Source organism: Herpailurus yagouaroundi, unplaced genomic scaffold (genome assembly GCF_014898765.1).
Source record: "Herpailurus yagouaroundi ecotype Mexico unplaced genomic scaffold, PumYag 483, whole genome shotgun sequence".
In the NCBI taxonomy this organism is placed as follows: domain Eukaryota; kingdom Metazoa; phylum Chordata; class Mammalia; order Carnivora; family Felidae; genus Herpailurus; species Herpailurus yagouaroundi.
Genome location: NW_024412700.1, coordinates 132,056 through 153,677, shown reverse-complemented (window position 1 = coordinate 153,677; position 21,622 = coordinate 132,056). Strand labels below are relative to the sequence as shown.

The 21,622-nt window shown below is 55.9% G+C and overlaps 1 protein-coding gene across 4 annotated transcripts in view; it reads left to right on the top strand.

Moving 5' to 3' along the window:
• Window positions 1-6,192, top strand: part of KCNH2 (potassium voltage-gated channel subfamily H member 2) — a 32,031-nt gene extending 25,839 nt beyond the window's left edge. For 2 of the 4 annotated variants that reach the window (XM_040464462.1, XM_040464465.1), the window contains 8 exons: window positions 201-400; window positions 843-1,095; window positions 2,211-2,404; window positions 2,682-2,781; window positions 3,331-3,597; window positions 3,672-3,858; window positions 4,175-4,352; window positions 5,624-6,192. In XM_040464462.1, coding sequence (XP_040320396.1) covers window positions 201-400; window positions 843-1,095; window positions 2,211-2,404; window positions 2,682-2,781; window positions 3,331-3,597; window positions 3,672-3,858; window positions 4,175-4,352; window positions 5,624-5,773 — 1,529 coding nt within the window. In that variant the 3' untranslated portion in view covers window positions 5,774-6,192. The remainder of the gene's footprint in view (window positions 1-200; window positions 401-842; window positions 1,096-2,210; window positions 2,405-2,681; window positions 2,782-3,330; window positions 3,598-3,671; window positions 3,859-4,174; window positions 4,353-5,623) is intronic. The other 2 variants (XM_040464463.1, XM_040464464.1) reach the window with 2 other exon arrangements.
• The last annotated feature ends 15,430 nt before the right edge of the window (window positions 6,193-21,622 follow it).

Genomic DNA, 21,622 nt, shown 5'->3' with positions numbered 1-21,622 from the left:
CACCAGCAGAGCATGTGTGGGGGCTGGGACACCAGGCGGAGACTCAAGGCAGAGCCCAAGGGCACGTGGACCTGGGCTTCTGTGTTTGTGCGTCTCTCGTGCGTGCTTCCACTGAGATGTGACTGCGTGTGTCGTCGACCCGGTGCAGGGGCGGGCGGGGTCCCTCGGATGCTGATGTCCCCACTCACCCCCGCCCCCAGCCCTCATGTACGCCAGCATCTTCGGCAACGTGTCAGCCATCATCCAGCGGCTGTACTCCGGCACTGCCCGCTACCACACGCAGATGCTACGGGTGCGGGAGTTCATCCGCTTCCACCAAATCCCCAACCCCCTCCGCCAGCGTCTCGAGGAGTATTTCCAGCACGCCTGGTCCTACACCAACGGCATCGATATGAACGCGGTGAGGCCGCTCGGCTTCGCTGGTGGTGGGCTGGAGGGAGCAGGGTCACAGTGAGACTTCCCTGGATGCAGTGAGCACGTCTAACGGCATCACGTTCTTTGGTTTAGGCGGTCACGGTGCTAGTGCCTAGAAGGACCCTGAGAAGTACGTTCTGCTTTTGATAGCGGAGCTCGTGTACTGGGAGAACTCTCACTGTGGGGCGGGCCCAACCAGGCCCTTCCGTACAGGCAAAGCATTTAATCCTTACAACAGCCCCAGGCAGGAGCTGGTCTCTACACTTTACACTAGAGAATGGAGGCTGAGAGCAGGGAAGCATCGTTCCCGGAGGGCGAGCGAGGGCGCCCAGCTAGAAGGGGTGGACTCTCTGATGCTCCTCTCAGGGTCTCGGGGTGGGGGGTGCGGTGCCTGAAGACAGCGTGCTGAGCCAGCCCAACGCCCCCAGGTGCTGAAAGGCTTCCCCGAGTGCCTGCAGGCAGACATCTGTCTGCACCTGAACCGCTCGCTGCTACAGCACTGCAAGCCTTTCCGAGCGGCCACCAAGGGCTGCCTGAGGGCCCTGGCCATGAAGTTCAAGACGACACATGCACCGCCAGGGGACACGCTGGTGCATGCTGGGGACCTGCTCACCGCCCTCTACTTCATCTCCCGGGGCTCCATTGAGATCCTGCGGGGCGACGTTGTCGTGGCCATCCTGGGTACGGGGCTAGGTGCGGGGGACCGGGTGCTAGGTGGAGGCCTGGAGAGCTCTCAGGACACAGTTGTTGGGGCCGTGGACCCACTCCTGCCTGCAAGTAATTCACCTAAGCTTAGACCCTCCACGGGGGGGGCAGTGGAGAGGAGCCCCACGTGGGGCGGGGCTGCTGAACTCTGAGGGTTCTTAGACTCTGTTCCCTACAGGCTCTCCCCACAGGCAGCGACGCTCTTGCTTCATGAAAGCAGGACCAAATCCAGATACTCCAAAGTGGGCAGTGGAGGGAGGTTATGCATCTGATTTTACTAAGGAAATTTACTCAGTTCCCTGCGGCCTCAGGTGATACAGCCCAGCCCAGCCCTCACCATCTCCAAAGCAAAGGGAGTCTCACCCCTCCTTCCCTCCCAGTTGTGCCTGGGCAGGGGGCTTCCTGTCCTCTGCCTGTCCTTCCCTTGGCCATGTGCCTCAGGGCAGATGCATCACAGGGGGCCATTTTAGATTTTTATTTCTCAGTTCAGTCAACACCTATACTCACTCCACAAACAGCCCAAACACAACAGACAACCCAAGTTTCACTATGTAACACTTAGCTTTAGTGCGTGTGATACATTCTGGTGTCTTCTGTGCTGTGATCAGCTTTGCTATCCTATTTTCTTTTGGTAAACAAAAATGCTGGTCTTGTTTCGCTGCTGTGTTATGACCTATAGCTTGAAGGGCCCGGTTTATGAGGGTGCAGTGATTGGCCAGGATGGTGTTTGGGGCATAGGGTTTGGAGGGGGTAAAAGTGGACTTAGAACCCAAGGAAGCCAGGGCCATGGGCAGAGAGGGGTATATCCAGGCTGGTCCCGCTGGCCGGTTCCAGTTGTTGGAAGGCAAGGAGGTCCAAGCCCTCTATGCCCCCACGGCACTGATGGCCATGCTGAACAAATCCTGCTTTGGGGAGCAGCGGGGAGATGGGGCTGGCTAGTCCCTCCCTGGCTCTGGGGGCTGGGGCTGGTGGGTGGGTGGCCAGCCCAAGGGGAGGCCCCCAGCCCAGGCTGAGAATGCCGGGAAGACAGATGCCTTTTCCCTGTACTGCTGCGCAGGGGCTGAGCCCCTACTCTTGGTGTCCTCCTACAGGGAAGAATGACATCTTTGGAGAGCCTTTAAACCTGTATGCTCGGCCCGGCAAGTCCAATGGGGACGTGCGGGCCCTCACCTACTGCGACCTGCACAAGATCCACCGGGATGACCTACTGGAGGTGCTGGACATGTACCCCGAGTTCTCGGACCACTTCTGGTCCAGCCTGGAAATCACCTTCAACCTGCGGGACGTGAGTGGGCTGCCCTGAGGAGGCTGTACCCTGGTGGCTGCCCGCGAATGGGGTGACCTCGCTGGGCCTGTTTCCCTGCCTGTCAAACGGTATCGGAGCTGGCGGAGGTCAAAGGCCCGGCCTCAGCTCTCTTGGTGGAGCAGAGCATCTGTGTGGGGAAAGCTTCCTCACGGCGGGTGCTCCGGGCTCCACGTTCTCTACGTTAACGAGGGGGTTGGGGCTGACCCTGGCAGGGCAGGTGGGCGTGGAAGAGCCCTGACACCGCTTTTGGTTCTAGACCAACATGATCCCTGGGTCTCCCGGCAGCGCGGAGCTGGAGGGCGGCTTCAACAGGCAACGCAGGCGCAAGCTGTCCTTCCGCCGGCGCACAGACAAGGGTGAGGCGGGAGCGGGGCGGGGGCGCGGGCGGTAACTGCGCGTAGCTCTGCAGACTCTCGTGCCCCTACCTTCAGTGTTCCCCATTCTCTCGTCCCTACTGCCCCAACGCTGTCCACTTCCCTTTAATGCCCACTTGAACTGGCACCTCCTCCGGGAAGCCCTCTTCCACCCTCCTGGGTGCCGACCTAAGCTTCTTTGGGCCTCAAGCGGCTGGCGGCTTGGCGCTGCCTTGAACTCATGAGGGCAGAAGAGAAAGACAAAGGAAGGCGAGGGGGCCAGCGCAGGGGGTCCCAGAGAGCCCCGCCCAGCAGTCAGCGGTCCCGAGTCGACCTGGTCCCGCCCCCCGGGGGTTCTCCTTCCGCTTGAGCGTGGGTGGTGGGGGGGGGGCGGGGTTGGAGGGGGCCGGGGGTAAGAAGAGCGGAGGAAACAACCGGGGACAAACCAGGACGTCCCGGCGCAGCCCTCTCCCAGGCCTACTCGGTCCCCTCCCCTCCTCTCCCCTACCGTGCCTCCTGCCTTCTCTGAGGCCCGTTCTCTGTTTCCCACAGACCCGGAACAGCCAGGGGAGGTGTCGGCCTTGGGGCCGGGCCGGGCGGGGGCAGGGCCGAGTAGCCGGCCAGGGGGACCGTGGGGGGAGAGCCCATCCAGCGGCCCCTCCAGCCCTGAGAGCAGTGAGGATGAGGGCCCAGGCCGCAGCTCCAGCCCCCTCCGCCTGGTGCCCTTCTCCAGCCCCAGGCCCCCCGGAGAGCCGCCGGGTGGGGAGCCGCTGACGGAGGAAGGGGAGAAGAGCAGTGACACTTGTAACCCGCTGTCAGGTAGGGTGAGGGCCCGGCTCAGGTGGGTGGGGCGTGGCATCTGACCTGGCCTCAACCCAGTTCTCTGGCTCCAGGCGCCTTCTCAGGAGTGTCCAACATCTTCAGCTTCTGGGGGGACAGTCGCGGCCGCCAGTACCAGGAGCTGCCTCGCTGCCCTGCCCCCACCCCCAGCCTCCTGAACATCCCCCTGTCCAGCCCCAGCCGGCGGCCCCGGGGCGATGTGGAGAGCAGGCTGGATGCCCTTCAGAGGCAGCTCAACAGGTGAGGGCGGCTCTGTGTGTCGAGGGGGCGGGGCCTGTGTGTGTGTGTGTGTGTGTGTGCGCGCGTGCGCGCGCGCGATCTGTGGGTTTCTGGTAGCATTATAGCCTGAAAGGAGGGTGTCTGCTCCGTGTGGGCTTGTCCGTGTGGGCCACACCCTGACCCCCTCCTCCCGTTCAGTGCTGAGAGAGGGACCGCACACATAGAATGGAGAGGGAGCCTGGGGTGGACCAGCTGGCTGGTCCGTAAGGTGCTTCCGAAATCACCTGGTGTCTCCACATCCCCGAGAGCCAGAGCATCCTCCTCCTTCTTGCCCCAGGCTGGAGACCCGGCTGAGTGCAGACATGGCCAGTGTCCTGCAGCTGCTGCAGAGGCAGATGACGCTGGTCCCACCTGCTTACAGTGCTGTGACCACCCCGGGGCCCGGCCCCCCCTCCACCTCCTCTCTGCTGCCCGTCAGCCCCATCCCCACCCTCACCCTGGACTCGCTTTCTCAGGTAAGTTCCAGAGCCCTCTGCCTGCCCAAGGCACCCCAGCCCCTGCCTTTTCTGCCCCCGGCCCACTCCAACCTGCTTTGCTGTCCTTTTCCTGAAACGCGGGGCCTCAGCTTCCTCCCACCCCCATTTCTGCCCTCGTCCTGGACTGGACTTTTGGAGGAGCACTGCCTCGGGAGCTGCAGGCACAGGGCGAGGCAGGAGAGCCCCCAGACCAAAGCCCCCAAACAGCAGGACAAAGGAAACCAGCGGGCTCAGAGGGGTCACCTAAACGGCTAGATCTACTCAGGGGGACTGTGTCATGGCCAGGAGGGGTCTCCGAGGCCTGGTGGTGGGTGCTGCGTGCCAGTCCACCCCCGGCACGGGGTCCCTGCCGTGACCGGCCGCTGCTCGGCTCTGGCTCCGCTGCCCACCCGTGGCTCTCACGGTAGCCACTCTGCAGGGTTGTCTCGATGGCCTTGGCCGAGCCCCAACGTGGCGCTTCTGGCCCGCATCTCTCTCCTCCCGCGGGAGTGGGCCTCTGTTGCCCTTCGTCCTCTCCTGAGCGGACTTGTGTGCGTCTGGGCCCCAAGAAGGGGGTTCTTCTGGCTCCCAGAGGTGGCCTGGGATCTGCTCCCCCCTTCCTCTGGCATCCGCTCCCCCTCCCATATGCTGCCTGCTCCTGTTTGCAGACACCAGGGCCCACGTCAGCAAATGTGCCAGTCTCCCTTCACGGCCTCCCCCGCGGAGCTCTCACAGCATGCTCGTCAGCATCCACAAACCCCTCCCGCCTGCCCTGGCACTCTCCCTGGCCTTCCGGGGCCTGGCCGCCAGCCTGCCTCTGCTTCTAGGCCCCTGAGTTCCTTCTAGATTGGAGGAAGGAGCCTTGTTTCTTTTCCTGTCCCAACTCAGGGCCCCTTATTCTGGGTTGGGTTTGGATTCGTCTGCCATGTTCCCTGGGGGGAAGAGGGGAGTGGCTGCAGCCTTGGGCTCCCCCTGTGTCAGGGGCCACTCCCAGGGCTCCCGGCTGCCCGCTTTGGCTCCTGCCCACTGCGAGTGCATTTCTCTTCTTCCAACCTCAGCGCTTGCCTGTCGTGCTCCAGGTCCCGCTCTGTGTGGCTCGGCCCTTGACCTTGTCCCGTTGAGCCCTCTTCTGTTCCCCAGTCCTCTGTCACCGAATTCTCCTGACGCTCTCTGTCGTTTGACCCTCCTCTCTATTCGCCCGAAAGCCCCCTCCGTCCCCTCACTCCCCTTCCACAGGCTCCTCGTCTGCTCACACTGTGTTCTCTCTGCAGGTTTCCCAGTTCATGGCGTTGGAGGAGCTCCCCCCGGGGACCCCAGAGCTCCCCCAAGACGGCCCCACTCGACGCCTCTCCCTGCCGGGCCAGCTGGGGGCCCTCACCTCCCAGCCCCTGCACAGACATGGCTCAGACCCGGGCAGTTAGTGGGGCTGCCCATTGTGGACACGTGGCTCACCCAGGGTTCAGCGCACTGCCTGGGCCCCTCCCCTCAGAGGCCCTGCCCGGGAGGCCCTGGCCAAGAAAGGGGAGAGGAACATGAAGGCACAGCCCCCTCCCCCAGCCCTTGGGCCCAACTCTTCCTGCAGTCCCCTGGGCCCCAATAGGAGGGGCAGGGGCAGGGGCAGGGACAGGGCCGGGCAGTGGACGGGGGTCTGTGGTCTCCCCACTGCCCTGGGGGCATTAGCTGGTCTAACTGCCCGGAGGCACCCGGCCCTGGGCCTTAGGCACCTCAAGGACTTTTCTGCTATTTACTGCTCTTATTGTTAAGGATAATAATTAAGGATCATATGAATAATTAATGAAGATGCTGATGACTATGAATAATAAATAATTATCCTGAGGAGGCTCCAGGGTGCTGGACCGTGCGGCCCTGGGCCCGCTTGTAGCGTGCGTTCACATTCACACATGTGCGCATGCGCCGGGCTCCGTGGGACTCTGGGCGTATCTGTCTGCGTGGGCAGGGTCTGCAGGGGCTGCCCTGATACCTGGGGGTGGAGCGTGCGCAGAAGAGGTGTTCCCTGGGGTCTGCCGTGGGGCACCTCCAAGGCCTCCTGACTCCCACAAGGAGTTCCCAATAGTCAAGCACTGCCTGGACTGTTGTGAATAGAGAGGCAGTGCTCATGCGATGCCAGGACCGGGTCCAGCCCCTCAGGGTCGTGTTTCGCTGGGTGGCATACTGGCTCCCAGAGCTGACCATACACTGGCTTGTCCCCTTACACGCTTCATGAACCCAGCCCACACTGACCCTAACCTGGGGCTGTGTTGGTTAATTCTGGCCCATGTACCCCAACCCCCTGACTTGGCCTTAGCTCGACCCTAACCCAGACTCACTTGGGCTCTGTACAGTTGGGCCCCCACGGTGACCTGACTCTGGGCACACTGGTTTTCTCAGTCTCGACCAGAGCTCCTCAGGTGTGTGGCTGCAGATGGGCCTCGGTCACTATGATCTCTTGAGCACCTGTGATCTTCGATTACTGAGTTAATGCCTAGAGAGAGTGGGAGATTTTGGGTGGCTCATTCTCGTTACTGGGGGAATGAGTCAGAATCTACATCCTGGGGCCAGGGAAGGGTTGTGCCCTTGTGTGTGCCTGCGTGTGCGTATGGTCTTGTGAGGACACACGGCCCCCTGGAGCCGTGGCTGGCAGTGACCGTGGCAGGGCACCTGCTGACCAGCAGGAGGAGCCAAGGGGCAGCAGCCAGCTAGTGCTGCCCAAGGCCTCCAGAGCTGGCAGAGCAGTTTCCCACTGAATCCCCACAACCCCTGACCCTTTGAAGTGGGCTTGTTAACCTCGCCTTTTATTTTTTTAATTTAAAAAAAAATTTTTTTTTTTCAACGTTTATTTATTTTTGGGACAGAGAGAGACAGAGCATGAACGGGGGAGGGGCAGAGAGAGAGGGAGACACAGCATCGGAAACAGGCTCCAGGCTCCCAGCCATCAGCTCGAACTCCCGGACCGCGAGATCGTGACCTGGCTGAAGTCGGACGCTTAACCGACTGTGCCACCCAGGCGCCCCAACCTCGCCTTTTAAAAAAACGTTTGTTTATTTTGAGACAGAGGCGGTGGTGGGGGGTAGGGCAGAGAGAGAGAGAGAGAGAGGGAGAGAGAATCCCAAGCAGGCCCTGAGCTGTCAGCACAGAGCCGGGCGTGGGGCTCGATTCCATGAACCATGAGATCAGGACCTGAGCCGAAATCAGGAGTCGGATGCCCACTGACTGAGCTGCTCAGGCGCCCCAACCTTGGTTTGAAATCAAATGTGGCTATTCTCACGGCGCATGCCTCGGATGGGGCGGGAGACCCTGCTCTCTTGAGAGTTCTTGCTATGCCCAGAGCAGGTAGGAGAGAAGGGAGAGAATTTCTCCCGTCCACGTGATTCTGCACCAGGGCCCTGGCTCCCCTCCCAGGATTGCCGCATATGCTTGTGACTTGGGAGTTCACACGCACGACTTCCTGGGGGGTTGAAGTATGTGATGTAGGGGGGGAGGTGGTGAGCAGAGCCCCTCAGCACAGGGCTGAGGCAGACACAGGCAGAGGTGACCGTGAGGCTGGCGGGGAGAAGTAAAATACAGACAGCTCAGTGCACCTGGCACGCTGGGCCTGTGTGAGCTGGGCCAAGTGCCTGCCGTCCGATGCTCGCTCCATCCATGTTACTGTCCGCCCTTGGCCTTACAGTATACTCGTGGGACTCAGCCACAGTTCATACTACTCTGCCCCACAAGCGTGGGGGCTGGGGGGAGGCTGGGGGAGGGGCTGGGGGCCACCCCGGTGAGTCAGGGCCTGGTGTTGGTGGGCACCTGGTGGGGAAGGAGAAGAAACCTTTGCCTGCACTCTCTAGGCTTTGTATCAGGTGGATGCCGGCCGTCCCTCTGCGGCACCATACCAGCCCCCACAGCCGGTCACTGGCCCAGTGTGGACTCTGGTGCTTGTCCGAGACGGACTCCCATGGGTGTCCCAAGGGTCAGTCCGCTCAATCTGTAGCGGGAGAGCGGCCAGTGTGGTCAGGATGCCCTGGGCCAGGTCCTTGCCGAGAGCCACCTGCTGAGGGTGGGTGGAAGACAACAGTGACCGTGGCTTTAATTACTGGATCAGTTCACCTGCACAGCTGCAGCTAGGTGCTCAGAACCTGCATCATTTAACCCTCAGGGGGAGAAGTAGTAAGTCCAAGTGGGCAGATTAAGGCTCAGGATGGTAGGTGACTGGCCGGTGGTCACACTACTCACAGGTGGCAGTGCACAGCTTCAGACTGCATGGGAGGAGCGATAGTGACCTTGAGGCATGACACTGGGGCTGACACCGGCTGCAGGGCATAGGCTCGAGCCTGGGCCTTGCGGGCCTGAAAGGCAGGTAGGGTGCTGCGCTTGGGAGTGCAGCCCGGTCTAATCCAGCTTGGAGACTCCCCCGGCTCCCATTCCTAGTCTGCTCTGGCCTTCCCTTCTCCTGGCCAGGTGACAGCCCCCTTTCTCCTGCCGGTCTGGGGTCATGTTCTGCCTAGCACACATGAGTGGCACTATAAAGAATAGCTGTGCCCACAGCCTTCGAGCTCTCCGTTGGGCTGATGAAGGTCAAGTCTGCTATGACCACTCATAGTGGGCCCCAGGCCCCAGGGTGCCTGCACCTGATGGGGTTTCCTTCACTGGCTTGAGGCAGTAAGATACAGAGCAACAGGGGTACCCAGGCGGTTCGGTCGGTTAAGAGTCCGACTTTGGCTCAGGTCATGATCTCACGGTTCGTGAGTTCGAGCCCTGCGTCGGGCTCTCTGCTGTCAGCACAGAGCCTACTTTGGATTCTCTGTCCCTCTCTCTCTCTGCCCTTCCCCTCTCTCAAAAATTAAGAAAAAAAAAAAAAAGAGAGTAATGGCCCCATGGGGGTGTTTCTGTGGGACCTAGAACAAAGCCTGGCATTGGGATGTGGTGTGTTTCCTGGACAGATGGACGGATGGATGGATACAAACACTGCCCTCCCTGCTGGGACAAAGACCCTGGGGTTGGACAGGCAGGGGCCGGGGAAAGTCTCATGTGGCTGGTGGAAGCAGAAGGAGGACGTCTTCCCAGGGTTCAGCCCCTCTCCCTGGCCGCACCCTCTCCCCCCCTGTCCCCGTCACCAAGTTCTCCTCCATGCCAGTCCTCATGTCTGCTCTACACAGCTCTGTGGCAATTGCTCACTGCCCCAGACCTGCTCCCTGGCCGCTCCTGTCACCTGGGCTCCCAGAGCCACAAGGACTTTGGTGGAGGGGGAGGCAAAAGTGAGGATGCGGTCCCCTCCTCTCCTGCAAGCTGGGCACTCACGTGTTGGGGATTTGTTGTCCAGAGTTGAGGGTTCTCCCAAACCCAGAGGGCCAGAAAGGTGGGGCGGGGGCTGAGGAGGCTGTGGTGGGCAAAAGGAAAATGATCCGAGCAGTTGCCGACACCCAGGAAGGCAGGGAGCTGAGCCCGGAGCTGGGCCAGGGCTTGGGGATAGGACCCCATGACAGGACAGAACCAGGCGGCCAGCCCCACCTTGACCTCTGCACCTGACAGTCCAGGAGCGGAGTGAGGCCCTCTCTGGTCCCCGCCTGGTGACTCAGTCACTGCTCTCGGTCCTGGTGCACCTGTTCCTTTGTGGACTCTCACCCCTGCTCAGTGCAGACAGGGGCCGTTCTCACATTTCATCGACGCATAAGAGTAACTGATACTCATTCAGCACATCCTCTGTGGTGACCATTATTCCCACTGCCTGAAACCAAAGCCCAAGAGGCTGAATTAACTTGCCAGACATCCGCAGCTCCAGGGAGTATAAATTCAGATGGGCCAAGCCTCCAGCTGCTGGCTTAACTTTTGGGCACACTGCTGCCCTTGCTCTAGGGACAGTGACTAGGAGACCTTTGCAAGGGTCTGGGTTTCGAGAACCTTCCCTGCCTTGCAGACGTTTGTACCTTCTGCTTCTTTGACTGGAGGACCCTTCGCTTGGTGAATTCCTATTGGTCCTCAGGTGATTCTTGTTTCCAGGAAACACTTGGAGCACCCCCTCTCTGGGGGCTGGGAGCCCCTTGTGCTCCCTCTGCTTTCCCTGCCCTGGATTGCCAGATATGGGGGTTTACTGCCTCTGTGCCACACTGTGTCCCTGTCTGTGTCCCCTAGCCCCAAGCACAGCAGTTCCCCCAGAGTAGGCACTCAGCAATTCACTAAAGGAACATTTCTGCATTTGGGTAGTGATCGGCAGTAAAATTCTTACATCAAAAGGGACTGCGTGCTTGACTTCGGGGATTGTGTCTTCCTGTGCAGCCAGGCTTGAGGCATGAGGGTTGAGCAAACAGCTCGGGCTTTCTGGCACTCCCTGAGTCTCTCTTGATGATTAGCAGACATGGGTCTGGTACCTTGGAGATGGCCCCCAAGGGCCCACGTTCTTTACATCTTCCATACCATTCTCTTGGCTCAGCTCAGCACATAGGGATGGGTCCCCGCTCTGAGTTACAGTTAGGGACCTTGTCTGGTGCCCTCTGGGGCTGGAATCCCTGCTGGTGGGCATCTCTGGGCACAGCTGGACATGCTGTGGTGGCCACAGCTCACCTGAGCTTTGAGGAACCCCTGCCCTGCTTCCCAGCACCACCCTCTCAAATGCCGTGTCCCCAGCCTGGCCAAAATTTGAGAGGCAGCCCTTCAGCCTGGCCTTTTCTGGGTTCTGGTCTCTGCAGTGCGGGGGAAGGAGGTCTGGTGCCAGGGCTTTTCTGCTATTCACCTGCCCGCACTGCATAAGCACGTCCTAAAGGGAGAGACAGCCTTCTCTTTGCCTGCAGGACAAAGCCCTTTGTGTCAGTGTGAGTGACAGGGAAGGTTCTCTGCCTCCTTTTTGGACTTGCCTGCGTTTATACTTCTTCTGCCACGTGCCCGACACGCCAGCCACATGAGATCGTGTTCTGTTAACTGCGCTTGTGTTCTCCCTGTATCTGCTCCATTTCCCCCTCTTCTTGGAGTTCAAACTCTGTCATTCCTGGTCTGGAGAAATCCATCTATCCTTCAAGTCCTAGCTCAGATGGAGTCGGACCTCTCCGGGCTTCTCTGTTGATCTAAACCTCCTTATAGCACTCTCCCCAGATCTTTTTTTGCTTTAAGTTTTTATTTTTATTTTTTTATTCTGAGACAGAGAGGAAGCTGGGGAGGGGCAGAGAGAGGGAGAGAGAGAGAGAGAGAGAGAGAGAGAGAGAGAGAGAGAGAGAACCCCAAGCAGACTCCTTGCTATCAGCGCAGAGCCCATGAACTGTGAGATCATGACTTGAGCCCAAGTCAAGAGTCAGATACTCAACCAACTGAGCCCCCCAGGCGCCCCGCTCCTTAAACCTTTGTTAGTACCCCTGCCACACCCCACTTGTTGTTTTCTCTGTCTTCGGAAAGGGTGCTGGCTGAGTATTGGTCATCTTTACCTCTCCTCCAAGAGCCCTTCGCTGTGGCCCTGGGGGGACTTTGCAGGCACTTTGCCAGCGTGCCTTGCTGCCTGTCTCCGGCTTCCCACTGTCCAGTTTCCAGCTGGCCTCTGCGTAGAGGGTTCCCACTACTGCCTTCTGTTCGTTTGTCTTGTGATGATCAAGGCTGAGAGAGAGTCCTCGTAGGGCTGTTCAGTTCCAGCTTCAGGTCTGTGGGACATATCCCCCAGGGGCTGGACAGTCCAGTGGGAACTGAAAGGTACTCTGCTGGGCTGCTCAGGTGAGACTTCACCCCGCTCGTATGGTATGAGGCGACTTCCTCATCGGTGTCCTGCTGGTCTCACCATGGGGACCGTAAGCAGGACACATGGCGGGTCAGTCTATCTCAAGTACTCAAACACACTGAAACAAATTTGAAGCACAGACACTTCTAAGATGGGTATTTTGAGACACTTTTAGATAATTGTATGTCATGAGTGGTTGGTGTGAAAATTAATGCTTTAGTAAAAGATGGAATAGTAATAGTTTTCTTAAGGCTGCATGGTGCATGATATTAAACCCAACAAGAACTCAGTTTATCCCGATGTATCAGCGCAGGAGCATGGCAAATACAGCGAGACTTGATACTTTATTTTCTGATCCAAGTACAGTTCAAGTTTTTGTTGTTGTCGTCGTTGTTAACTTTTGTCTTCCAAAAGAAAAAAAAAGAGGAGCACATATTCTGAGGCATTTGTTTAAATAATCAGCTTCATTATTTTATAATCATACCTTATAAGTGAGTTGGAAGTCTGTAAGAGCCATTGCTAAGAAACCAGAGCAGAAGAATTTAGCACAACTGTCTTACCATTATTTTAAAATTAGCAATAGCATAAGGTCTGGCTGCAAAAGACTTAGATGCTAACTGGCAAGAAAATCAGTCATTAGGGAAACAGTCTGGAGAGGGCTCCCGCAACCAGCCACCATATGTAATGGCTTTGTTTCCTCTTTCTGCCCCACCAGCAGCTGACAGCCGGAGAATCACAGGGAACTTGATGATTAGGGACACGAGGAAGGTCAAATGAGGCTGTTCTCATGGTCTTAAGCAGCCTCAGTGGAATAAAACTCTTAGCAGATGGGACAATGACCGTGGAGTGCTTTATTTTAATGTCAAACTGCCCTAGGCGTCTCGGAATTGTGACCGACCTGTGGGGAGGGAAGTTGGTTTTATGTGGGGCACTGAGTGTCCATAAAGAAGAGTTATTCTCAGGGCCGGCGCGGGGAGCGTGGGGATATGAGGATTGGTTAAGCAACAATTTAGTGACACGACCCAGCCGCCCTCTGTTCTCCAGCCCTTGGGGAGCCCTGGCCTTAAAATGGTGAGAAATGGGTCATGCTGCATCCCATGGAGAGAAGGATACCCTTCTCAGTGTGAGGTTTCTGCTCTGGGTTAAGCCCCCTGTGACTTGCGTCTCTGCAGGCACCTGTCTCGTGAGCATGGTGTAGACCCCAATGCCTGCTGTCATCTCCTGACTCAAGCTGGACACTCCCTCCACCCGCTTCATTGTCCCAAAGCACCACTAAGCAAAGGCTGCTGTGGGTAGCCAATGATTACTGAAGATGCGGGGTTGCTGTGGGTGCCAGCGGGTGACCTCACTACACAGCCCAGCAAACAACTGACAAGACGATGTCAAACCTTCCAGCTCTAAATTCTTGGCTGCCTCCTTCCCAGTGCCTTTCTTGCCAGCTGACCTCCTTCCTAGTCCTCCCAAGACCCTCTTGGTCGGTTCCCATCTTTCTGAAGACACTTTTCGGCCTCTTCTTTTCCCCCTGCTTCTCTGGCCTGCCCTCGGACACTCAGATTTCCCCTCAATGGTCTGGGCAGATCCATTGGAGTTGCTCCAGACTCTTCTCAGCAGACATTGCCTAAAGCTCTACCCCTCTCCTTCCAAGAGACCTTTTCAGGCTATTGGGACGTTATCCAGATTTCTATCAGATGGACCCAGAGATGAACTAACTATGGCCCTAGGAAGGAGAGGTGGCTGCAAGAAAGCTTTCCTTCCTTCCTTCCTTCCTTCCTTCCTTCCTTCCTTCCTTCTTTCCTTCCTTCTTTCTTTCCTCCCTCCCTCCCTCCCTTCTTCCCTCCCTTCTTTCCTTCCTTCCTTCTTTCCTTTTTCCCTGCCTTCCTTCCCTCCCCCTCTCCTCCTTCACCCTTCCTTCCTCCCTTCCTCCCTCTCTCCTTCCTGATTAGCAAGCAGTTTCCCCACAACAGTGATTCCTAACGAGTCTAGCTCTAGAGGTGGGCACTTAGAGAGGAGGTGAGGAACAGGCAAAGGACACAGCACAGCGGAGGCAAAGCGTGGTCCAGATCTGAGGATGTCTCGGCTCAGTCCAGTGGCTCCTGTCACTGTCCCTCCACACAGGCAGTCCTGAAGGGCATAGAGATAGTGCTCCATTTTAAGCCAGGCTATCCAGCGTGGGTCTTAGGAAAATTCGTTCATGAATCAGTTAGCTTCCCTCCTTCAGAGGCACACACTCCAGCTCCAGCTGAGGCCACTCTCTTGGGACCTCAAGCGTTTGGTGAAGGAACTGGGTCTGGCAGGGACCACAAGTGCCATTGCTGATTAGACACCCAACTTGCATCAGACCCTTTCCCCGGGGGGAGGTGGGGCTAGGGGCAAAGCCCTGCTGGCCGAGGACTGAGTCCTCATGGTTTCTCACTAGCTCTTTGCCCGCTGACTGGCAAACATTGAATGTTCTGGGTAACCATCACATTTGTGGCTTGGAAGTGAGTAAAATGCAGAAAAGCTCCCAGTGACTTTGGTAGAGAGGCGGCTCCTTTGACTAAATGCTTGGCGATTTGGAAGTTACCGGTGCCAAGGGGACAGACACTTCTCTGTCTGCACACCGCCCTCACTGCACAACACCAGCAGCTGCCTCGCTCTGAGAGGAGCAAACTGGACCATCTGAGGGGGTTGTCATTACCCCAGGCTACCCTGTCTTGATTCTACGGCTCAACCAAGAGCAGGATAGTTTTCAATTAAAATATTTTTCTTGAGCTCCCCCTGGAATGGCAGAAAGCCAGGAAAGACCCTTAGATTGCAGAGTGCCCCCACCCCAATGTTCAGTGGAGGAGAATGGGGCCCAAAGTCGTCAAGGGCCGGAACGTTGAGGGGCAATAAGGCTTTCTGACCTCTAGCCTGCCACAAGTCAGGAGCTGTGTGGGACACAAGGGTGGTTGTGTGAGACCCAACCATGCGTGTCAGCCGCCCGTAGTTCAGTCACAAACACAGGAGGGAAACGCAAGGGGATGACGAAGCTCCCACTTCTGTGAGGGCCCAGCAGCCCTTCATTTATTCCGAGTCAAGTCCTTCTCATCCTCCAAGACTGGTCTTCCCCATGAAGACTTGTCAGTGATCCTCTGTGACATTTCTGTGACATGCTATGCTCCTCCGTGCTGGGACCACTCTTGGTTGTGATGCTGTGTTGGCCAAGCAGACCTGGAACTTAGGAGAGAGCCTCCCTAATGTGGATGGGGGTGCTCTCCTCAGTAACGACAGGTCCGCTGCACGACTTTTTGGCTGTCTTTTCAGCCCTACAGCATAGAGGGGTTCCCTGTGGGGTTTCCACGGAGGCAGACGGGGGCTAGACATCTAGAATGTGGCAAGAAAGAGCTGGAACCCCTCATTCAGCCTATCTGCAGTGTGACCTGTTCCCAGTTTTCAGTTCCTGGTTTCCCCCCTGGATGCAGGATGCCTCCTGTATCAGAGCCTTGCCCCTTGTCCAGCTCTGTGTTGGTCAAGTACAGCTTGTAATTTGGTGGTGGGGGGGGGGGTGTTCAGTCTCCAGTATTGGAGGCTCCCGCTGACTGTGATGTGTCTGGTTCCAGTCCTCGCCATCCTTTCTTCCCACAAGAAATCTGGAAGCTGCCGCGTGCCGGACTGGGGCTCTGTGTGAATTACAGCCTGGGACCCAGGTAAGCTCGAAGTAGAAGCAATTTCTGCACAGAGCCACTTATGTGCCACCTGCTTACCTGCGACCCTGATCTCACCTGTGGCTGTGCTCCCACACCCAGGTGGTGGGCCCCAGATGACTCTCGAAAGGACTGACCTTGCATTTCTTGCTGTCAGTCTGGCCGGGCAGAAGTTTTCTGGACTGATATTGCATTCTCTTTGCTGTAAAGGGGAGCTTGAGAAGGGGCTTTAGTAGACATCACAATAGCAGGCCACTCCCTGAAATCTTTCTCACGTAGGGGAGGAATCCACAAATTGAAATCTGAACCTGGCAGGGTCCCATTTGCTCCCCCAGGTCCTCAGACAGGGCCGGTCTGATGACAATCCACCGACGCATGACAGCAACCATCACAGTTGTGATGGCAAGGTCTATTAGCTGTGGCTCGGGGCGGGGGTTCTGGGAGAGAGAGAGGAGTTTCCAACGGGAATTTAGGCTCCGACACATGGGGGAGTATGAGGTACCGGAGGAGTCTTAGTCCCTTTGGGCTGCTAGACAAAAATACCACAGATCAGGTGGCTTATCAACGACAGAAATTCATTTCTCAGTCCTGGAGACTGACAAGTCCAAGATCAAGGCATCAGCAGGTTCTGTGTCTGGGGAGGGCCTGCTTCCTGTTCACAGAGGGCCGTCCTCACATAGTGTAAGGGGCAGTGGAGTCTCTTGTATAAGGACACCGATCCCCTTCCTGAGGGCTCCCCCGTCACGACCCAAAGGTCGCACCTCCTCATACAGTCACCTTGGGCATTAGGATTCAACATATGAATGGTTTTTTGGGGTGGGTGGACACACACATTCAGTTCATGGCAGAATGGACCAGTCTTAGCAGGACACATCTACATGGACCCATGTAGGACATGCGCTCCCTGGCCAGAGAACAGAGTCCTGGGAACGAGCTCTAAATGATGGATTTGTTCTTTTTATAGTTTAGAGTAGAATTTATTTTATTTTATTTAAAAATTTTTAAAAAAATGTTTATTTATTTTTGAGAGAGAGACAGAGACCGGGTGCAAGCGGGAGAGGGACGGAGAGAGAGAAGGAGACACAGAATTTGCAGCAGACTTCAGGTTCCTAGATGTCAGCACAGAACCCAGTGCGGGGCTCAAACTCATGAACCGCGAGATCTTGACATGAGCTGAAGTCAGACGCTTAAGCGACTGAACCACTCAGGCGCCCCTATAGTTTCGAGTAGAATTTAAAAGCCCATTTAAGGGTTAAAAATTATGAAACAGACCTGATATAAACCAGGTTATTTTGGGGATACGTTTTACCGGTTGCTGTTGTGGAGAAGGTGGCATTTTTCACCTTTGGCAAAATAAAACCGAAATCTGTGTTAGTCTTGTCTTCCTAACACGACTATAAATTCCTTGAAGAGGGGGCTGAGCCTGAAGCTGACAAGAAGTGAAAGGAAGTCTGTCACCAGAGGAGCATGTGAAGGCCGGCCACAGAGCGATGCTTCCTGTCTCCCGCATCCCCTGTCCTGAGTGTAGGAAATAGAAGCCCCATGTTTTCACGGTGTCCATTTTGTAACTTGTCACCGAGCCTGGCACAGGGCTGGGCTCAGTACAGGCTGGTTGGCTGATTGAAAAATGCCAGGGTAGGGGGCATCTGGGTGGCTCAGTCAGTTAAGCATCCAACTTCGGCTCGGGTCATGATCTTGAGGTCCATGAGTTCAAGCCCTGCATCCGGCTCTGTGCTGACAGCCTGGAGCCTGCTTCAGATTCTGCATTTCCTTCTCTCTGCCCCTCCCCAACTCGAACTCCGTCTCTCTCTCTCTCTCTCTCTCTCAAAAGTAAATAAATATTTAAAAAAAAAGAAAACTGTCAGGGTTGGAGGCGCCTGGGTGGCTCAGTCGGTTAAGCGTCTGACTTTGGCTCAGGTCATGATCTTGCAGTTCATGGGACTGAGCCCCACATCAGGCTCTCTGCTGTCAGCACAGAGCCCGCTTTGGGTCCTCTGCCTCCCTCTTTCTGCCCCTCTCCCGCTCATGCACACACACACTCTCTCAAAAGTAAATAGACGTTAAAAAAAAATGAAGGGGTCCCTCGGTGGCTCAGTTGGTTGGGTATCCAACTCTTGATTTTGGCTCAGGTCATGATCTCATGATTTGTGGGTTCGAGCCCCGTATCAGGCTCCGCGCTGACAGTGTTGAGCATGCTTGTGATCATCTCTCTCCTTCTTTGCCTCTCCCCTGCTCATACTCTATGTCTCTCTCAAAATAAATACCTTTTTTAATTAAAAAAAAGAGAAAACGAGGGGTTGGAAAAGTGGGCTGCGGGAAAGCCCCACAGGTGGTGGAGAAGGAGCCGGAAACACATGGACACAGTCTCATGGGGCCAGAGCTGGAAAACTTTTGGGGGAGCACTTGGTTCCATCCATTCATGACAGAGACTGACTGAGTCACTGAGCCCCAGAGAGAACACGGGGCTTGCCCAAGGTCACACAGATAATCGGTGTCAGGGCCAGGTCTAGAACGTAGGGCTTCTGGCCTCTCAATCCTGCCAGATGCCCAACTCATTACCTTCCAACCTTTAGGACAAACCCTCATAAAACCCGGGCTGTCCTTTGGGCCTGAAGGTAACACACTAGACTCCCGTCAGACAGCCTGTGTTGGGAGCCTTCCTCTGGGACGGGGGCGGGGTTGTGCTGAGCCTCCTCTATAGGTGTTGCTATCTTTGAGGAGGAATCTGTTTCTTTAAAAAAGTTTTTTTTCAACGTTTATTTATTTTTGGGACAGAGAGAGACAGAGCATGAACGGGGGAGGGGCAGAGAGAGAGGGAGACACAGAATCAGAAACAGGCTCCCGTCTCCGAGCCATCAGCCCAGAGCCTGACGCGGGGCTCGAACTCACAGACCGCGAGATCGTGACCTGGCTGAAGTCGGACGCTTAACCGACTGCGCCACCCAGGCGCCCCGAGGAGGAATCTGTTTCAATCACCATCACTCGGATAATCCACATGCTGCCCTCGTTCTACTTCCTCTCAGGCTCTTTCACTGGCCACCTCTCCATTTCTGACTCCCTGGCCACAGGATCAACCTCAAGGGAGCCGTGAGAGCCTGGGGTCAGAAGGCATAGAGCAACGTGACCTTGCCCTGCCCCTTACCCTGGCAGGTGCATCTTTCCTCTGGCCCATGGCTCTCGATCAGGGGTGATTTCGTCCCCAAGGATATACCTGGCAATGGCTGGATACACTTTCAGTTGTTACATCTAGGGGTGAGGAGTAGGTGGCATCTAGAGGGTAGAGGCCAGGGATGCTGCTAAAAGTCCTATGAGGCACAGGACAGCCCCTGTGACAAAGAGTTATCTGGCCTAAAATATTGGGAGTACCGAGGCTGAGAAATCCTGCTGTAACCCTACCTGCCCTTTACAATTTATTGGGGAAGGGGTTTCACAGCCCTCTTCCTGCCCCCCCCATCCCAGTGTGGTGAGCCACTGTTTACCCAATATGACTCTTTACTGCTATGTGTTCCCACTCAAAGTGAAGGCAGACTTTCTACCTGTAGCAGGAGAAATATGTTAAAAAGCGGACCATAGTTTGAGCTGGACGTCCTGGGAGAAAGTCAGAATATTCCCATCAGGAAACGAATGGCTTCTTTATTTAGACATACCTTGATGGGCCTATTCGGTCATTAAAGATGAGGTCCCTGGAGAATGGCCTGGCTAAGTGAGCTGGAGGTAGAGACGAAATAACAGAAATAATGTTTGAGATCTTATGGGCATCTTAGGAGAGGGGGAGGGACGCAGAGGTGAGAGGGAGAAGGAGCCAGAAGACGTCTAGGGCCTGTGTAGACACAGTGGCAGTAAGAAATTATTCTTTGGCAGGAAACGGTGAATTTTTAGGAAGATTGACGTTTGACCTTCAGTACTGGGTTACTTTCTACTCGTGGTAAAATTAGTCCCCGATGCTCTGCAAGCCTTTAGTAGAAGTTCATTACACACATCGCTGTGTGATAGAGCTGCTTTGGGGAGGGGGGAAAGGGGGCGTCTCTAGGAAGACACGGCTGCAAAATGGACGAGGCAAGAGCAGAGAGAGACGGTTAGGAACCAGGAGACACCCCAAGACTATGGCTGCAGCATGTTCCGACCCCTGCCCCCCAGATCTACGAGTGAAGGGGACTTTTTAAAGGGGTTTGCTGGGAGGGATAGGGGATGACAGGTCAGTCCCGTTACTGTGGTGGGGCCTCCAGTCACATGCACGGTAACAGCCCTTCATGGCTGAGGCTGCTAAGTGCCTGCCCTGACATTCAATGGAATCCCTGCTTTTGAGCCAAGCCCAGGGCTTCCCAGAAGAAGGACCACGTTGCCCAGCCTCCTCTGTGGCTGAGGTGGGAGTGAAAGTGTCCTGTGTAACTTTTGAAAGGTGCCTTTCAAGAGGAGGAGAACTCCCTTTTCACCTCTCCTCCCTCCTCTCCTTCCTGCTACTGGAGTGTGAAATGTCCAGTGAATGGCGCAAGACCTATAGGACGAAAGACCCCAGGTCTCTAGGGATGGAAGGGGTTCCGGGCCAGCCCTGATCGCCTGTCCCTGGATCGATTTTACAGGAGAGGATGGGGTGTTGGCCGCGTCACAGCCAGAGGCAGGCAAGGACAGGTGGGGAGAGGGAGCGCGTGAGACCGGCCGCAGATGAGCTCCCCTGTGCCCAGAGCAGAGGAAGGCCAAGTTTGCTTCTCTGTGTCAGTCCCATACCCCTCTCCTAATCGTCTCCGGCTCTGCAATGGCCACCTCCTCGCGTGCTGTCCTGTTGTATCTGTCCCTGTCCACTCCTAGCAGCACACACTCTTCTGGGTACTTCAAGCCGGGGGCAGGGGGGATTTAGTGCCAGGAACATTGGCAACATGGGTTACAAATGTGGAAGAGGGAATGGGAAAACAAAAGGGAGGAAAGGGTGATGATCCCAGCAGGTCAGGGAGCTGCGGGTGCCCTGGGAGCGAGCCCGCCAACTCACGCCAACCGCGGCTGCTGCAGGAGCCACCCCTGTGGCGACAGAGACCGCCAGCTCCCCGACAGCCGCCTGCAGGTGTCTGCTGCCTCAGTGCCCAGGGAGGAAAGGGATGCCTCCAAGGCCCAACTTTCCAGTAAGCCTCAGTCCTAGTAGTTTTTCTTTTTTGAATTAAAATTTGTTTTTATTATGGAAATCTTGTTTTTTTTTTAAATTTTTACAAGTTTTTATTTATTTATTTTGAGAGAGAGAGGGAGCACAAGCCTAGGAAGGCAGGGAAAGGAGAGAGAGAGGGAGCTCCAAGCAGGTTTTGCACTGCCAGCATGGAGCCCCGTGTGGGGTTTGAACCCATGAACCACAAGACCGCGACCTGAGCCGAAACCAAGAGTCGGACGCCTAACCTACTGAGCCACCCAGGGGCCCCTTATTATGGAAATGTTAAACATGTACATAGCACCAAGCATATGAGAATAATCCTCTGTGTACCTATCATCTAACTTCAACAGTCATCAATTTCTGCCCGATCTTGTGTCATCCGTACCAATGACTCCCCTGACACAGATGATTTTGCAAATCTGGGATGCAAACCCCAGAGACCATATAATTCCATCAGAAAGTATTTCAGTATTTCTAAAAGCTGAAGACTCTTTTTAAAAAGCCCACAATTGCATAACCACACCTAAAATGTAATAATTCCTCCATATTATCCAATACCCAGTTGGTGATCCAAGTCCTTTAGTAGTTTCAAACATTTTTGAAAAAATATATTTATTTGCATCAGAAACCAAATAAGGTTCATACCTTGCAGTTGGGGCTTTGGGACACTTAACTACCTTTTAATCCAGAGGATCTGTGTCCAGACGTTTTCCTTGCTTTTTTGGGTTTTGATCAAAGGATTTAGGTTGTCCATCTTTTAGAGTTTTCTACAACTGGAGTTTGCTGATTTCATCCA